Source organism: Selaginella moellendorffii, unplaced genomic scaffold, assembly GCF_000143415.4.
Source record: "Selaginella moellendorffii unplaced genomic scaffold, v1.0 SELMOscaffold_72, whole genome shotgun sequence".
NCBI classification, from domain to species: domain Eukaryota; kingdom Viridiplantae; phylum Streptophyta; class Lycopodiopsida; order Selaginellales; family Selaginellaceae; genus Selaginella; species Selaginella moellendorffii.
In genome coordinates this window covers 689,762-701,861 of record NW_003314333.1, presented here as the reverse complement: position 1 = coordinate 701,861, position 12,100 = coordinate 689,762, and the positions used below count along the sequence as shown (strand labels likewise).

The window sequence follows — 12,100 nt, the reverse complement described above, 5'->3', positions numbered from 1 at the left end:
AGTCCAAAGTGGAGTCCGAGATGGACCCGAGATGGAGTCCGAGATGGAGTCCGAGGTGGACCCGAAATGGACCCGAAATGGAATCCGAGATGGAGTCCGAGATGGACCCGAGATGGAGTCCGAGATGGAGTCCGAGATGGAGTCCAAGGTGGACCCGAGATGGACCCGAAATGGAGTCCGAGATGGAGTCCGAGATGGACCCGAGATGGAGTCCGAGATGGAGTCCGAGATGGACCCGAGATGGACCCGAGATGGAGTCCGAGATGGAGTCCGAAGTCGAGACCGAGACCGGGACCGAGACCGGGACCGAGACCGAGACCGAGACCGAGATCGGGACTGAGATCGAGACCGAGACCGAGCCCGAGTCCGAGTCCGAATCCGAGTCCGAGTCCGAGTCCGAGTCCGAGTCCGAGTCCGGAGCCTGAGAGGGTGAAAGCCCAAAGCGTTCGTCTCCCAGACCCTAGGGGGTTTGGTGAGCTCCAAAAGTATAGTAAGGGGGAGGACTGCAGTGGAGCCAGTTTGGCCAGGAAAGGCCAGTTTGGTCCAGGAAGGCCGAACCTAGTGTTGGGTGATGAGCTGCCCACTGGGAAGTCCAAGACTAGAGTGAACACAGACCGACAAGCGGGGTAGCTTGGTGAAGTGTTCAAGAGCCGGCTCTAGTTCCCCCGGGAGATCGACTGGCCGATGCTCCCAGTCCAAGTGTGGGTGGCACTACCTACTTGGATACCTGGTGTGGCTCAACGGAACCCGCTCTAAGCCCATGGCTAGAGCACCCAAGGGCAGAAGGCGAGGAGAGTACCCAGGTGGCTCACGTAAGGCCACGGTGTTCCGAAATGTTGTCCCAAAGGCCCAGACTGTGGAAAGGAAGAGGAGCAGTCCTCTGGGGTAGTGACCAAGGACACAGTCCCATAGTGAGGAAGTCCTAGAGGATAGTGGGACTTAGTGGTCGGGCTGGTGGGCCTCGATCCAGTGGCAGTGTTGGCGAACACAGCCAAGGACAGAAAGGGACTTGGTGGGGACCGGAACAGAGATATTGGGAAAGGCTATTCCCCATGTCTGTAGGCATCCTAAGGATGTTAAGGAGTGGATATGGGATGATCATTCATGGATGGATGACCCAGTCTTTGAGAGACGGGATTGGAATGTAGGTGGTGTTGGACCACCAGTGTGACCAAGGTAAATGGGCATGGCCTTAGCGTAACGGGCCGATATGTCGGTGGTACCTTGGGGTGTCGATCATGGGATCGGACACATGGAGCACTGGGACCAAGTGCTAAGGTTGAGTGGCATGGATGCCATTCTCGGGGCTAGCAAGCCCCAAGTCCTGAGTTGGGCTTATGGAGGTTGTGAATGAGACTCCTCCAAGTGGTCGGAGGTGTGGTTAAGTGACTAAAGTAGAATGGAAAAATTAGTCGCTTACACCTTTATGACAAGTTTAAAACTTATTAAATATGAAATAATGTTAGATTGTGAATTTGGACATGGGACCAACACCATTGTGTTCAAGGCAATCTCTACATTCCATAGATATGCCAAATTAGCAAATCTAGACACTTTTATAAATAACTAATAGAATCGAACATGATCAACACAAGGGACATGATAGCGAGATTGTCTTGGACATAATAAGGTATCACCTAATGAATATTGAAGGACCAAGCTCAATATCACAAGGGTTTTCAACATTAGCAAGTGCAAGCCAGCATATAAGTTTCTCATGCTGGGCTGAGTACGCTCAGCAAGAAACACATAGGGAGTTTTTACCTTATGTTTATTCAACATAAGTATATATATAATAACTAGTTTCTCAACTAACTTGGGTGGAGATTGATAAAGGGTCTACCAATATCGACCTCCTGCCGTCATGGCAGTAAAGAAATAATATCTGAAAGGATTCACTAATAAGTAATTTTAGATACCTGCAATCATATTTGTGACACTCTTCCCTCTTAGGGAAGATCGACATCCTCATCGATGCATACTCTAGTCTAGAACACTACCAAAGAAACAACTCTAGAAAAAGTTTATGGTGTTCATACTTTGTAAGAAATGCACCAACTTAAATGAGTTAGGGTAACCTCTATGTCTAACACAAATGTGCTACAACATAGACACTTTTTAGCCATCATTGACAATGAAATTATCAATGGAGTTAGCCACCCAGTGTCACCCAGCTTATAAAAGATGATATACCCCTGTCTGCAGGTGATATAGAGAGAGAAGCTAAAGGCCTCAACCTTCATGAGCACACAAACCAAACCCATTGGTCATGTTTTGATAAACTACTATAAATAAATAGTTAGAGTTGTTTACATAGTCACACCCTTTAAATGAAATAAGGAACATTGACGGAAAGGCAGGTGATGTGACTAATCTATAGTAGCTACCCCATGACTAAAGATTTCACCATGCATATGAAGTTTTAAAGCCAATTTACCTATATATGAGACACAAATCCCTAAGCCCCAAAGTGGAGTTGAAAGGGTGTTATATGGTAGTGGTTAAAGTGAAAGTCAAATGAGCATAACATGTTTGGACTAAAAACTTCAACTTGAAAGGTCGAGAGCGGGAGTGGAACTCCCAATGAAGTGCTCGAGGAACAAGCATGAAGTGAGCAATAAATGAGTCTCTAGAAAAGGGACACAAGAGGACCAACACATAACACGTGGAAGTGTCCGAGATGGAGTCCAAGATAGAGTTCGAGAAGGAGTCCGAGATAAGGTTTAAGATGGAGTCCGAGATGGACCCAAAATGAAGTTCAAGATGGACCTAAGATAGAGTCTGAGATGGACCCGAGATGGAGTCCGAGATAGACCCGAGATGGAGTTTGAGATGGAATAGAGACTAAAGCCAAGACTGAGACCGAGTTCGAGTCCAAGGCCGAGACCGAGACCAAGTCTGAGACCGAGTTCGAGTCAGAGTCCGAATACTAATATAGGCTGTTGGGTGAAAGCCCAAAGCGATCGTCCCCCCAGGGGGGGGGGGGCAGGAGCTGTACTATAGGGGGTTCCAAAAGTATAGTAGGGAGAGTGTGGGGGTTAGACACTAGTGGAGCCAGTTTGGCTTAGGAAGGCTATACCCATTTATTGGGTAATAAAATAACCACTAGGAAGTCAAAGGTTAGAGTGAATACGAACTGACAAGCGGGGTAGCTTAATGAAGTGTTCAAGAGCCGACTCTAGTTCCCTCGGGAAATCGAATGGTCGATGCTTTCACTTCAAGCATAAGTGGCACTACCTACTTTGATACCCGGCGTGGCTCAATGAAACCTCGCTCTAAGCCCATGGCTAGAGTACCCAAAGGCAGAAGGTGGGGAGAGTACCTAGGAGGCTAGCATAAGGCTACAGTGTTCCAAAATGTTGTCCCAAAGTCCTAGACAATAGAAAGAAAAAAGAGTGGTCCTTTGGTGTAATGACCAAAGATACGGTCATGTGGTGAGGAAGTCCCAGAGGATAGTGGGACTTAGTGGTTAAGCCTGTAAACCTTGTCCCAGTGGTAGTGTTAGCAAACACGGCTATGGATAGAAAAAGGACTTGGTGGGGATTATAAAAGGGATATTGGGGAAGGTTATTCCCCATGTTTGTGGGCATCTTAAGGATACTAAGGAGTGGATCTAGGATAGTCACTCATGGATGGATGCCCCAATCTTTGAGAGATGAGACTGCGATGTAGGTGGTGTTGAACCACCGGTGTGACTAAGGTGAATTGTCTTAGCGTAACGGGTTGGTATGTCAATGGTACCTTGGGGTGTTGGTTATGGGATCGGACACGTGGAACACTTAGACCAAATGCAAAGGTGGAGTGGCATGGATGCCATTCTTGGGGCTAGCAGACCCCAAGTCTTGAATTTGACTTATGGATGTTGTGAATGAGACTTCTCCAAGTAGTCGGAGGTGTCTAAAGTAGAATGGAAAAATTAATTGCTTACACTATACTGGCTTAAATAGAAAGATCAAGAGATGGAAAATATCAAAGTTAGAGACAATGATATCTTAGAAACTTAATTATCAGTGAATAGATCTTAAATTAGAACATAAAAGTATTCTAAGTAAGTTATCATTCAATAAATCATTATTACCAAGATCATCATAATTGGAAAACATAGGATTCACCATCCAAAAAAATTTAATTACCAGTGTATCATCAAGAAAACTCAACGATAAAACATAACTATCAAAAATTGCAAATAACATGCTAAAAAACTTATGAAAGACAACTAAAAGAACACAAAATATCATTGATAAAAAGCAAAATACTCACAAATGTAGCAACCAAAATAAATAACTTCTAATCTATAAAAACCAAATATAGTAACAATTAATAGAAAAAAATGAATGTTGTAAGACTAACAAACATAGTCTTTATGCCAATTATCATACTAGCCAATTTGAGTAAATCCTAGTTAATAATATGAAGGAACTCAAATTGTTTAAACAAGTGTCAACAATATACTAGCAATGTCTCAAACCGAAGAGATCAATCCAAAGAAAATTACAAAAAATATATGGTATTATGGAAAGCCAAAAGTTATTAAAGAGAACAACTAATTATTATAAAAGACCATTAATCATCCTATCAATAGAGATATATATAATCACCATCAAAAAAAGAATCCACCATCTTGAAGTATGGCAAAGTAATCTATATCAATAATAATCAAGTAAAACCTTTCACAATGATAATAAATTATCCTAGATGATAGTCACTATTGATTGCTAAATGCAAATACTAACTTCAACATCGAAGTTAATAAGCCAAAATACCTTCCCCAACAATTTTTAACAAATAGAATAATAAGTATAAGACTCAAAGAACCAAAAACTTGAAGAAGCTTATATCTAAATCTTGTTTAACAATAATCACGAATTTCATATGAACTATCTTCAATACTAAAAAAGAAATCATGGTACAACCCATAATATCCTTCTCAACACATTCATAAGTTAAACTTCATAATGCAAAAGTAGTCTAAAAACCAAGCACTATAAAGCTATGTTTAACGAATGACTACCAAATAGATTCTTCATGAATCCATCTATGTATAATAAGACATAACTCACTTTATAATAAGTGTAAAAGAAATTATTAATGATCGATATATCTTAACTCAAATCCAATAAAGAACCAATATCTTCAATATTAATCACCAACTTTTCCTCTCGTGAAGTTAACATAGTTGATGATTGAATCACTTTTCAAGGAAAAGCTCAAAGCTCAACTCCTACTAAAAAATCTTATCTAAAACACAACTAACTCAACTTGCTACTCAACTTATTTGAATGGCAATATAATTGCTAACTAGCAATTGCACAAATGTCAATAACACAAGCTACAACTAAATCATCAATACTATTTACATCAAGACTAATGAAACTCAATATTAATTTTATAGGGAGATATCTCATTCCACTCCAATCTCAATGTCAATAATGTCAATAACAAAGCATCACTTCCATTCTATCAACACTAGAACAAAGCTAGAAGAAAGAAAGAGTGAATCACCACTCAAAGCTCTTTAGCAACTAAACTAACCAAAGTAGAAAATACATTAGTTAGTATCTGAGACTAAACCTTTAATAAAACTCAATTATAGATAATACATCATCAAGGAATGATTCACCACATCCAAGACTCAATATAATCTAACACCACAGACTAAACTCAACTAAATGATATTGATAGAGGTAGAGTCGATATGCTAACATGGAAAAATCATGTAAGTTTAACAACACAATCCTCCATAACATTATCTAGTAAAACAAGTCTATTATTGCTAAATCATCATTGAGCGAAATAAGTATTCAAAATCTTCTATGAAGTCTACAAGCAATCAATAGTTGTAAAGCAACTAATAATCACTCTTTAACTTACATTCACAAGACCCAAACACTAAATTCATATCATCGAATCATATACTTGTCCAACATAAAGGTAATGTCCTAGGTATAAAATATAAAAACATAAACAAGCACAAATTAAATGACCATTCGAATTTAATCGAACCGCAATAAGCTCATTTTTAATCAATTAAGGATTTTGGGATATTTGAAGTTAAATGTTCTTAGGTTTGAATAGTACTAAACTGAGTGACCTTTCAAAAAGTCCAAATTCATGAGTTTATATTTAATATCAAAGGGGTCTTGGGTCTAACCAAGGGAATTGCATCATATGTTGAATAATGGTTTGGTTAGGCTCTTAACTTTTGTTCATAAGGGCATGCACTTGCAAGGAAGTATGGTTGTTTATAATCCATCACAAAGTGAATTATAAACAATCAAAGAGAACAACTTGAAAAATAATTCAATAGGGTTTAAATATAAAATAAAAAGATTAATGAATAAAAGTGTATCCCTTTTTCTAATCGGTTAAGGGCATTGAGATATTTGGGATTAAACGTCCTTGGGTTTGAATAATATTAAGATGGGTGACATCTTGGGAAGTCCAAATTCAAGGGCTTACACTTCTCCCCAAATTAATACTCTATGTCTCTGTGCTTTTGATAGTTTATGAATACCAAATTGGGTGAATTGTTATAGCATAGTTTTGCAAATCTTAAATAATTTACCAAGTCTATTTAGTCTTCAGAGACATAATATCATAAATAATCCTTTAATTGTCTATTCACCCTTTCTGTTTGTCCATCTATCAAGACTGGTTATTACTATATAACTTAACTCAATACTTAATACATTTTTATTGGTGATAGTTTGTGCTGAATTTCAATTTAGTGTGATACTACTTGTAAGCTTCTAACTTTGGACTTCCCGGGAGGTCACTTAGCCTAGTATTATTCAAACCCAAAGACACTTAACCCTAATTATCCCAAGACCCTTAACAGATTGAAAAAAAAGGTGCACTTTTGTTCATGGGCCATTTCCCTCTATATTTAAACCCCATGTCTCTCAAGTCATCATCTTTGGTGGATTGAGGGGTGCACTTTTGTTTATGGGCCCTTTCCTTTTATATTTAAACCCTATATCTCTCAAGTTATTCTTTTTAGTTGCTTACAATCCACTATGCTTTAAGCCAACTGGCTAAAGGGGTGATCACTTGATTGCAGGGCCCTTTCCTTATCCTATTATCCTGACCTGGTGCTTAACACGCGATCATACTTAGGCCACCCTCCGGTCACCATGGTCCTTCTCTTAGGGTTTACCAAACCTTGGTTCTCCCTCTAGATCCACCATGTTGAATATTCCTTCAGAATATTCTGCCTCACTCGTCAACCACAAGAATCGAATTGGGCTCCGATACCATTATTAGGATCCTATCCCTTACACCCTAAGCCAACTGGCTAAAGAGGTGATCATTTGATTGCAGGGCCCTTTTTGCAAGTTCACGCCCTCGTGAATGGAAGCTGAAAGCCACAACTCTCCTGAGAACCCTACTCTTTAAACACCCTATCCTTTGGGTTGAGCCCAACTGGAGCAAACTAAACCTACCACACCCAACCCAGTACTATTTAAACCTAAGGACACTTAACCCTAATTATCCCAAGACCCTTAACTGATTGGAAAAAAGGGTGCACTTTTGTTCATGGGCCTTTTCCCTTTATATTTAAACTATGAATTATCTCTCAAGTTGTCCTTTTTAATTGCTTACACTACTATAAGAAAGTTTTTTAGAACTTACTAATAAATATTTTATCTTAGTCTGAAATAAATTTCTTCTGGATTTCCTTGCATCTGAACCACTTCTTCAAAGAACATATTCACTACACCTTCCACATCCATTTCTGTTGTGATGGGTATAAAATGCACCATTTTTTAAAATCAATCTACCGCCACAAATATCACATCAAACCTATTAATTAGGGTGCATTCCATGATAACGTCCATGGTAAGGCATTTCCACAAATGGTCTGGGATTAAGAGACTTTACAATAAACCTCCACCTGTTAACATGTCGAACATGCATTTACATATTCTTTTATATCTTAGTTATATTCAGTTAGTGTATTGTTTTAAGCACTCTATTATGTCTTGCAAAAGATTCTCGTTATAACATTCTTCTAATGCTACCTTCCTCAATTCCTCTTTTAAAATATAAACCCTGGACACCAGCTAAAGAAGGTCAATATTCAAGAACAAAAATGATGAATAATACTTGTAAAAACAGTGCCAACCACAAATCATCATGTTTCTGACTCGGCTGTAGCAAATTTTAACTCTTTTATTTTTATTTGAGTTAGCAATGTCAATTGTCACGTTGAGAGCATCGCATTGATAAGCAGTGCCTTGTTTTTGTAGACGTTATGACCTGGGTCAGGGATTCCAAAATCCTCCTTGGCCATTTTCTCTAGCTCTTTTCTGGAGAGAGCGAGGAGGCCAAACCCGTCATCACAGACTTGTGTGTAGTTGCTCTTTCCTGTCCACGTCCTGTGCTGAGTAATGTCTACCAACACTTTGTAATCATCCGCACTCAAACCTGGAATCGAGTCAGTATCAAATGGTTGAACGTGCAGCATGTAGGCAGGCGTTCCGATCACCGTACGCCTCCGCTTCTTGAGTGTGAACTTCTTCTCGCTACTGCAAACGCCAGGCCGTGAAGAACAGCCAATGAATGCGAAGTGCAGCTTCACCGTCGATGGCGACACTGGCGGCTGCGACGTCGATGCCGTGTCCATCACATACTCTTCAATGTCTGGGAACCAGCGCTTCAGGGATGCCAAGCTCATGAACTGGTCCGCAGAATGTAAATGCCTGTCAATGTTGACGGTGAACTGCAGCGCTACAACATGCAGCTCGCCCTTCTCGTCCACCCACACAATCACGCCATCCACGTCCGGGAAGGCACGCTCCCAAGGCTTGTAATAATACCCTGAATTTGGCTTCAGCTGTACCAGTGACTTGATGGTTCTCGACGGGATGCTGTTAAACGTTTCGACACAGATAGCTCCGCGCACTTTAAGCTGCCCGAGGACCAAGCCTTTCTTTGGAATCACGCTGGCTAGAACGTCCTCGCAGAGGTGGCCCAGGCACGACCAGTCGATTTCACCTGTATCTGACAGCTTGCGGCTTGCATATGCCAACCACACTCCGTTGGCATGGGGCTTGGCAACTTCTTCTTTGGAGCGCACGGTCTTCACGTAGACTGTTTTTATGTAAGGCGAGCAGTATTGGCCCTTTCCAGCGTTGAGGACGTAAGTTGGGTCGAGACTTGCCATGGACTCGTCGGTCAAGTAGTCCTCTTGCACCACTATTCGATCTGCCTTTCTCGAAACAGCTTTTAGCTCGGTATGTTCACAAAACGTCTTAATCACCGCGTCCCAGTACTCGTCTTCTTCCTCGAGCGCTGAAGCATCCGCTTCGTCGTCGCCATCCAGCAGAATGGCTGCAGCTAAGCCGCTGCGCTCCCATAACTTGCGATCCCGAAAACTGCTCTGTAGCTTTGTTTCACATATCACGGAGTTGCACGAATCGCATAGTACGTCGAGGAAAAGTGGCACAAGTCCGGTGTAGAAGTAGATGCTTGCACGACGAGCAGGAATTTTCCCCAGTATACAGTCTGAAGCATAGATGGAGTACTCATCCTGCATGCAGCCAAATAAAATAAAATAAAAATAAAATCAGAAAAAGAAAAAAGTGAGAGTGAACTTACGTTGTTGAAGCCTTCATTTCCGTAAGTGTAAAACGGTAGCTCCTGGATTGCCTGGCTGGCTCTTGAGCTTGTGCACCACCAGACCCTTTCGCCTGTTGCCAAAACCTGCTGTAAATGGCGACCCACTGCAGAAAGGTGCTCCGAGTTAAACACCGGCTTTCCGAGAAAATCCGCGGGGTCTAGCTTCTCGCCACCGTCCACCAGGAAATGAAAAACCTCCGGCTTGGAGCCACCCTTGCGACTGCTGATGAAGGAGATGATATCTTGCGTAGACTTGATGGCCTTGATAACAGCTTCAACCTCTTGCCAGCCATCCACATTCTCGACACTGTCCACCAGATAGGAAAACAAGAGCGCATCCTTTAAGGCCGCAACTATATCTTGCAGCAGCGTGATCGCCCACAGGAATACCACCCGAGCCCTCAACTCTTGCTTGGCTTTCACAGTGTTGAGCTTTTGGTATAAGAGGCACGCAAGCGCTCGAAACTCAGACGATTTCCCGATGCCCTTGGGCCCGTAAACAACCAGCTCGGTGTATCCCAAATGCCACTCCCTCACCAAGCCATCCAACGTGTCCTTGCCCACAAAATTGAAATCCACCGGTGGCCGAATGGAAGAAGGGGACCGTCCCATTCCGGGGTATGGCAGCGACGTCAGCTTACCTGAATCAATCAGATCGTCTTCCTCCAGTGCCAGGATCTTCTTCACCGCCTCCCTTGCTTGGCTCTCCGTAACATACTCGCGCTGGCGCTTCCCACGCCACGAGCGCATTGAGAGACCCTAACCCTAGAACCTTATACCTCGCTCATACTAATGTGCTCAAATATTTCAGGCGCATAGGCACTGCTGATCACCATACAGATTATCGATATTATTAACTCCCTTGGGCACTCCAATGTCAGTGACAAAATGGTGGAATCCTCACACCGTCATCATCTCGTTTGTCCTGCACCAATGACCCACAAAGCAGATGTACGTCTCAATCCACATTTTTGAGAAATCATCTTTGCAAAAGTTCAAACATGTACTCCACAGTGAAAAGCTCAAGGTAGAATTTTATAACTCCATCAAAACGCTCAAGGCAATAAATTAAGCTCAATTTCTTCAAATTTGTGAAGAAGCTTCTTTTGATCTCAAAGCCTTCATCCATTTGCCGCCAGCTTCAAAAGAAACTCAGCTTGGACACCTTTTGCCAACTGCAAATCCGCTCATGAGACTGAACCACTCACCTTGTCATAAGCGGCACGCGGGCAATTCTCCCACCAAAAAAATTAGCATACATCTGTCTGAAGTAGTTAGTTTTGAAATCCAGAAACGCAGTGCTCACCTTCACTGCGCTCACCTGACTCGAGCCGTCACTTCTTGAAATAGCCTTTGTCTGGAATCACGTCTTTGCTGCAAGTGAAAAAGAGCAAGTGCATCAAAGCACAAAAAAGGCCATACTTCCTGCACGTGTAACTTGCAGTATGCCAGTAGCCACCCCTTTCAACCCAGTTTCCGCAAGGTGTGTAGTCGTCACGGTTTCTGCCCATGCAATAGTCCATCACTCGCGGCTGCAGGATGCTAGGTTCTGCCAACATGAGCCGCTGGTCGAAGTAGCCTAAATCATTGCGGACGTCAGAGAGCTTCTTAAACTGTACATCGACTATGGGGACTTCCCCAACTTGCTCATCAGGCAGCAAGTCAGTTTGCTTGATGTTCTCTGGCATTATGATGTAGTACTGAACCTCATACTCACTGTAGTCCGTCTTGGCTTCCAACACGGTCTCCTTCCAGGCAGGTATGTAGAAAATCAGTGTAGTGCCGTTTCTCACCTTCACAAACAGGAGATTGATCATTTTCTTGTTGTACACCTTGCAGGGGGCAAAATGGAATTTCTATGTTATGCAATGCCTAGAAAATGTTACTAATATATGCTTGACTTTGAGACCGGCAAGTTCCGGTAGCCAGAACCTGCCTGAGGCAGGTTCTGGGCGCCTGGCTGGCTGTTCATCAATGTATATTATACAGTATAGACAAACAATGATTGCAAGGTACAAGAATTATGCAGGTTCATTTTATTTATTCAAGTTCATTATATCAAAGTGTTTCATCAGAGTATAACACTTTGCCAGAGAATCGCCTGAATAGAAAAAGAGATGAAAAAACTTATACTTTTTATTTGACATTATTGTTGTGGCCTTGAAAATGCATTTATATTTGCAACTTTTCTTTGGTTTGTCACTTGAGCTGTGCAGCTGCGTGAGCTATTGGAGAAGCATGAATTTGAGCCTGAGCTGGAGGCAACAGACTTAGAGTTGAAAATGTTTCTGGTGCCCCAACTTCTATTCTCTTGCTACTTGTTTCACCTCCTTCAAAAAAATTTCCTGGATCTCCTCAAAAACTGTTATCTCCAAGGCACTTGCATCTCAGGAGAAGGTGGGAGAGCTCTTCCTTGCAAACTATTACTTGTGTCTCTTGAACCATATCTGGAGCATCCTAGACCTGTGGATTTGGTATA

General features: G+C 42.0%; 1 protein-coding gene across 1 annotated transcript; it reads right to left on the bottom strand.

The window, feature by feature from the left end:
• Positions 1 to 8,154: 8,154 nt before the first annotated feature.
• LOC9639841 lies at positions 8,155 to 10,374 on the bottom strand. Its single transcript, XM_002986121.2, has 2 exons — positions 9,601 to 10,374; positions 8,155 to 9,532 (listed from the first exon to the last, which is right to left on the bottom strand). The coding sequence occupies exons 1-2, from the start codon at positions 10,369 to 10,371 to the stop codon at positions 8,204 to 8,206; spliced, it is 2,100 nt and encodes a 699-aa protein (XP_002986167.1). The 5' UTR covers positions 10,372 to 10,374; the 3' UTR covers positions 8,155 to 8,203.
• Positions 10,375 to 12,100: the final 1,726 nt, after the last annotated feature.

Bases quoted from the DNA above. Each gene is read 5' to 3' on its own strand.
- LOC9639841 (XM_002986121.2), bottom strand. From the start codon at position 10,371: ATGCGCTCGTGGCGTGGGAAGCGCCAGCGCGAGTATGTTACGGAGAGC. The intron at 9,533-9,600 runs GTAAGTTCACTC...GGCTGCATGCAG, and splicing joins GAAATGAAGGCTTCAACAAC to GATGAGTACTCCATCTATGC.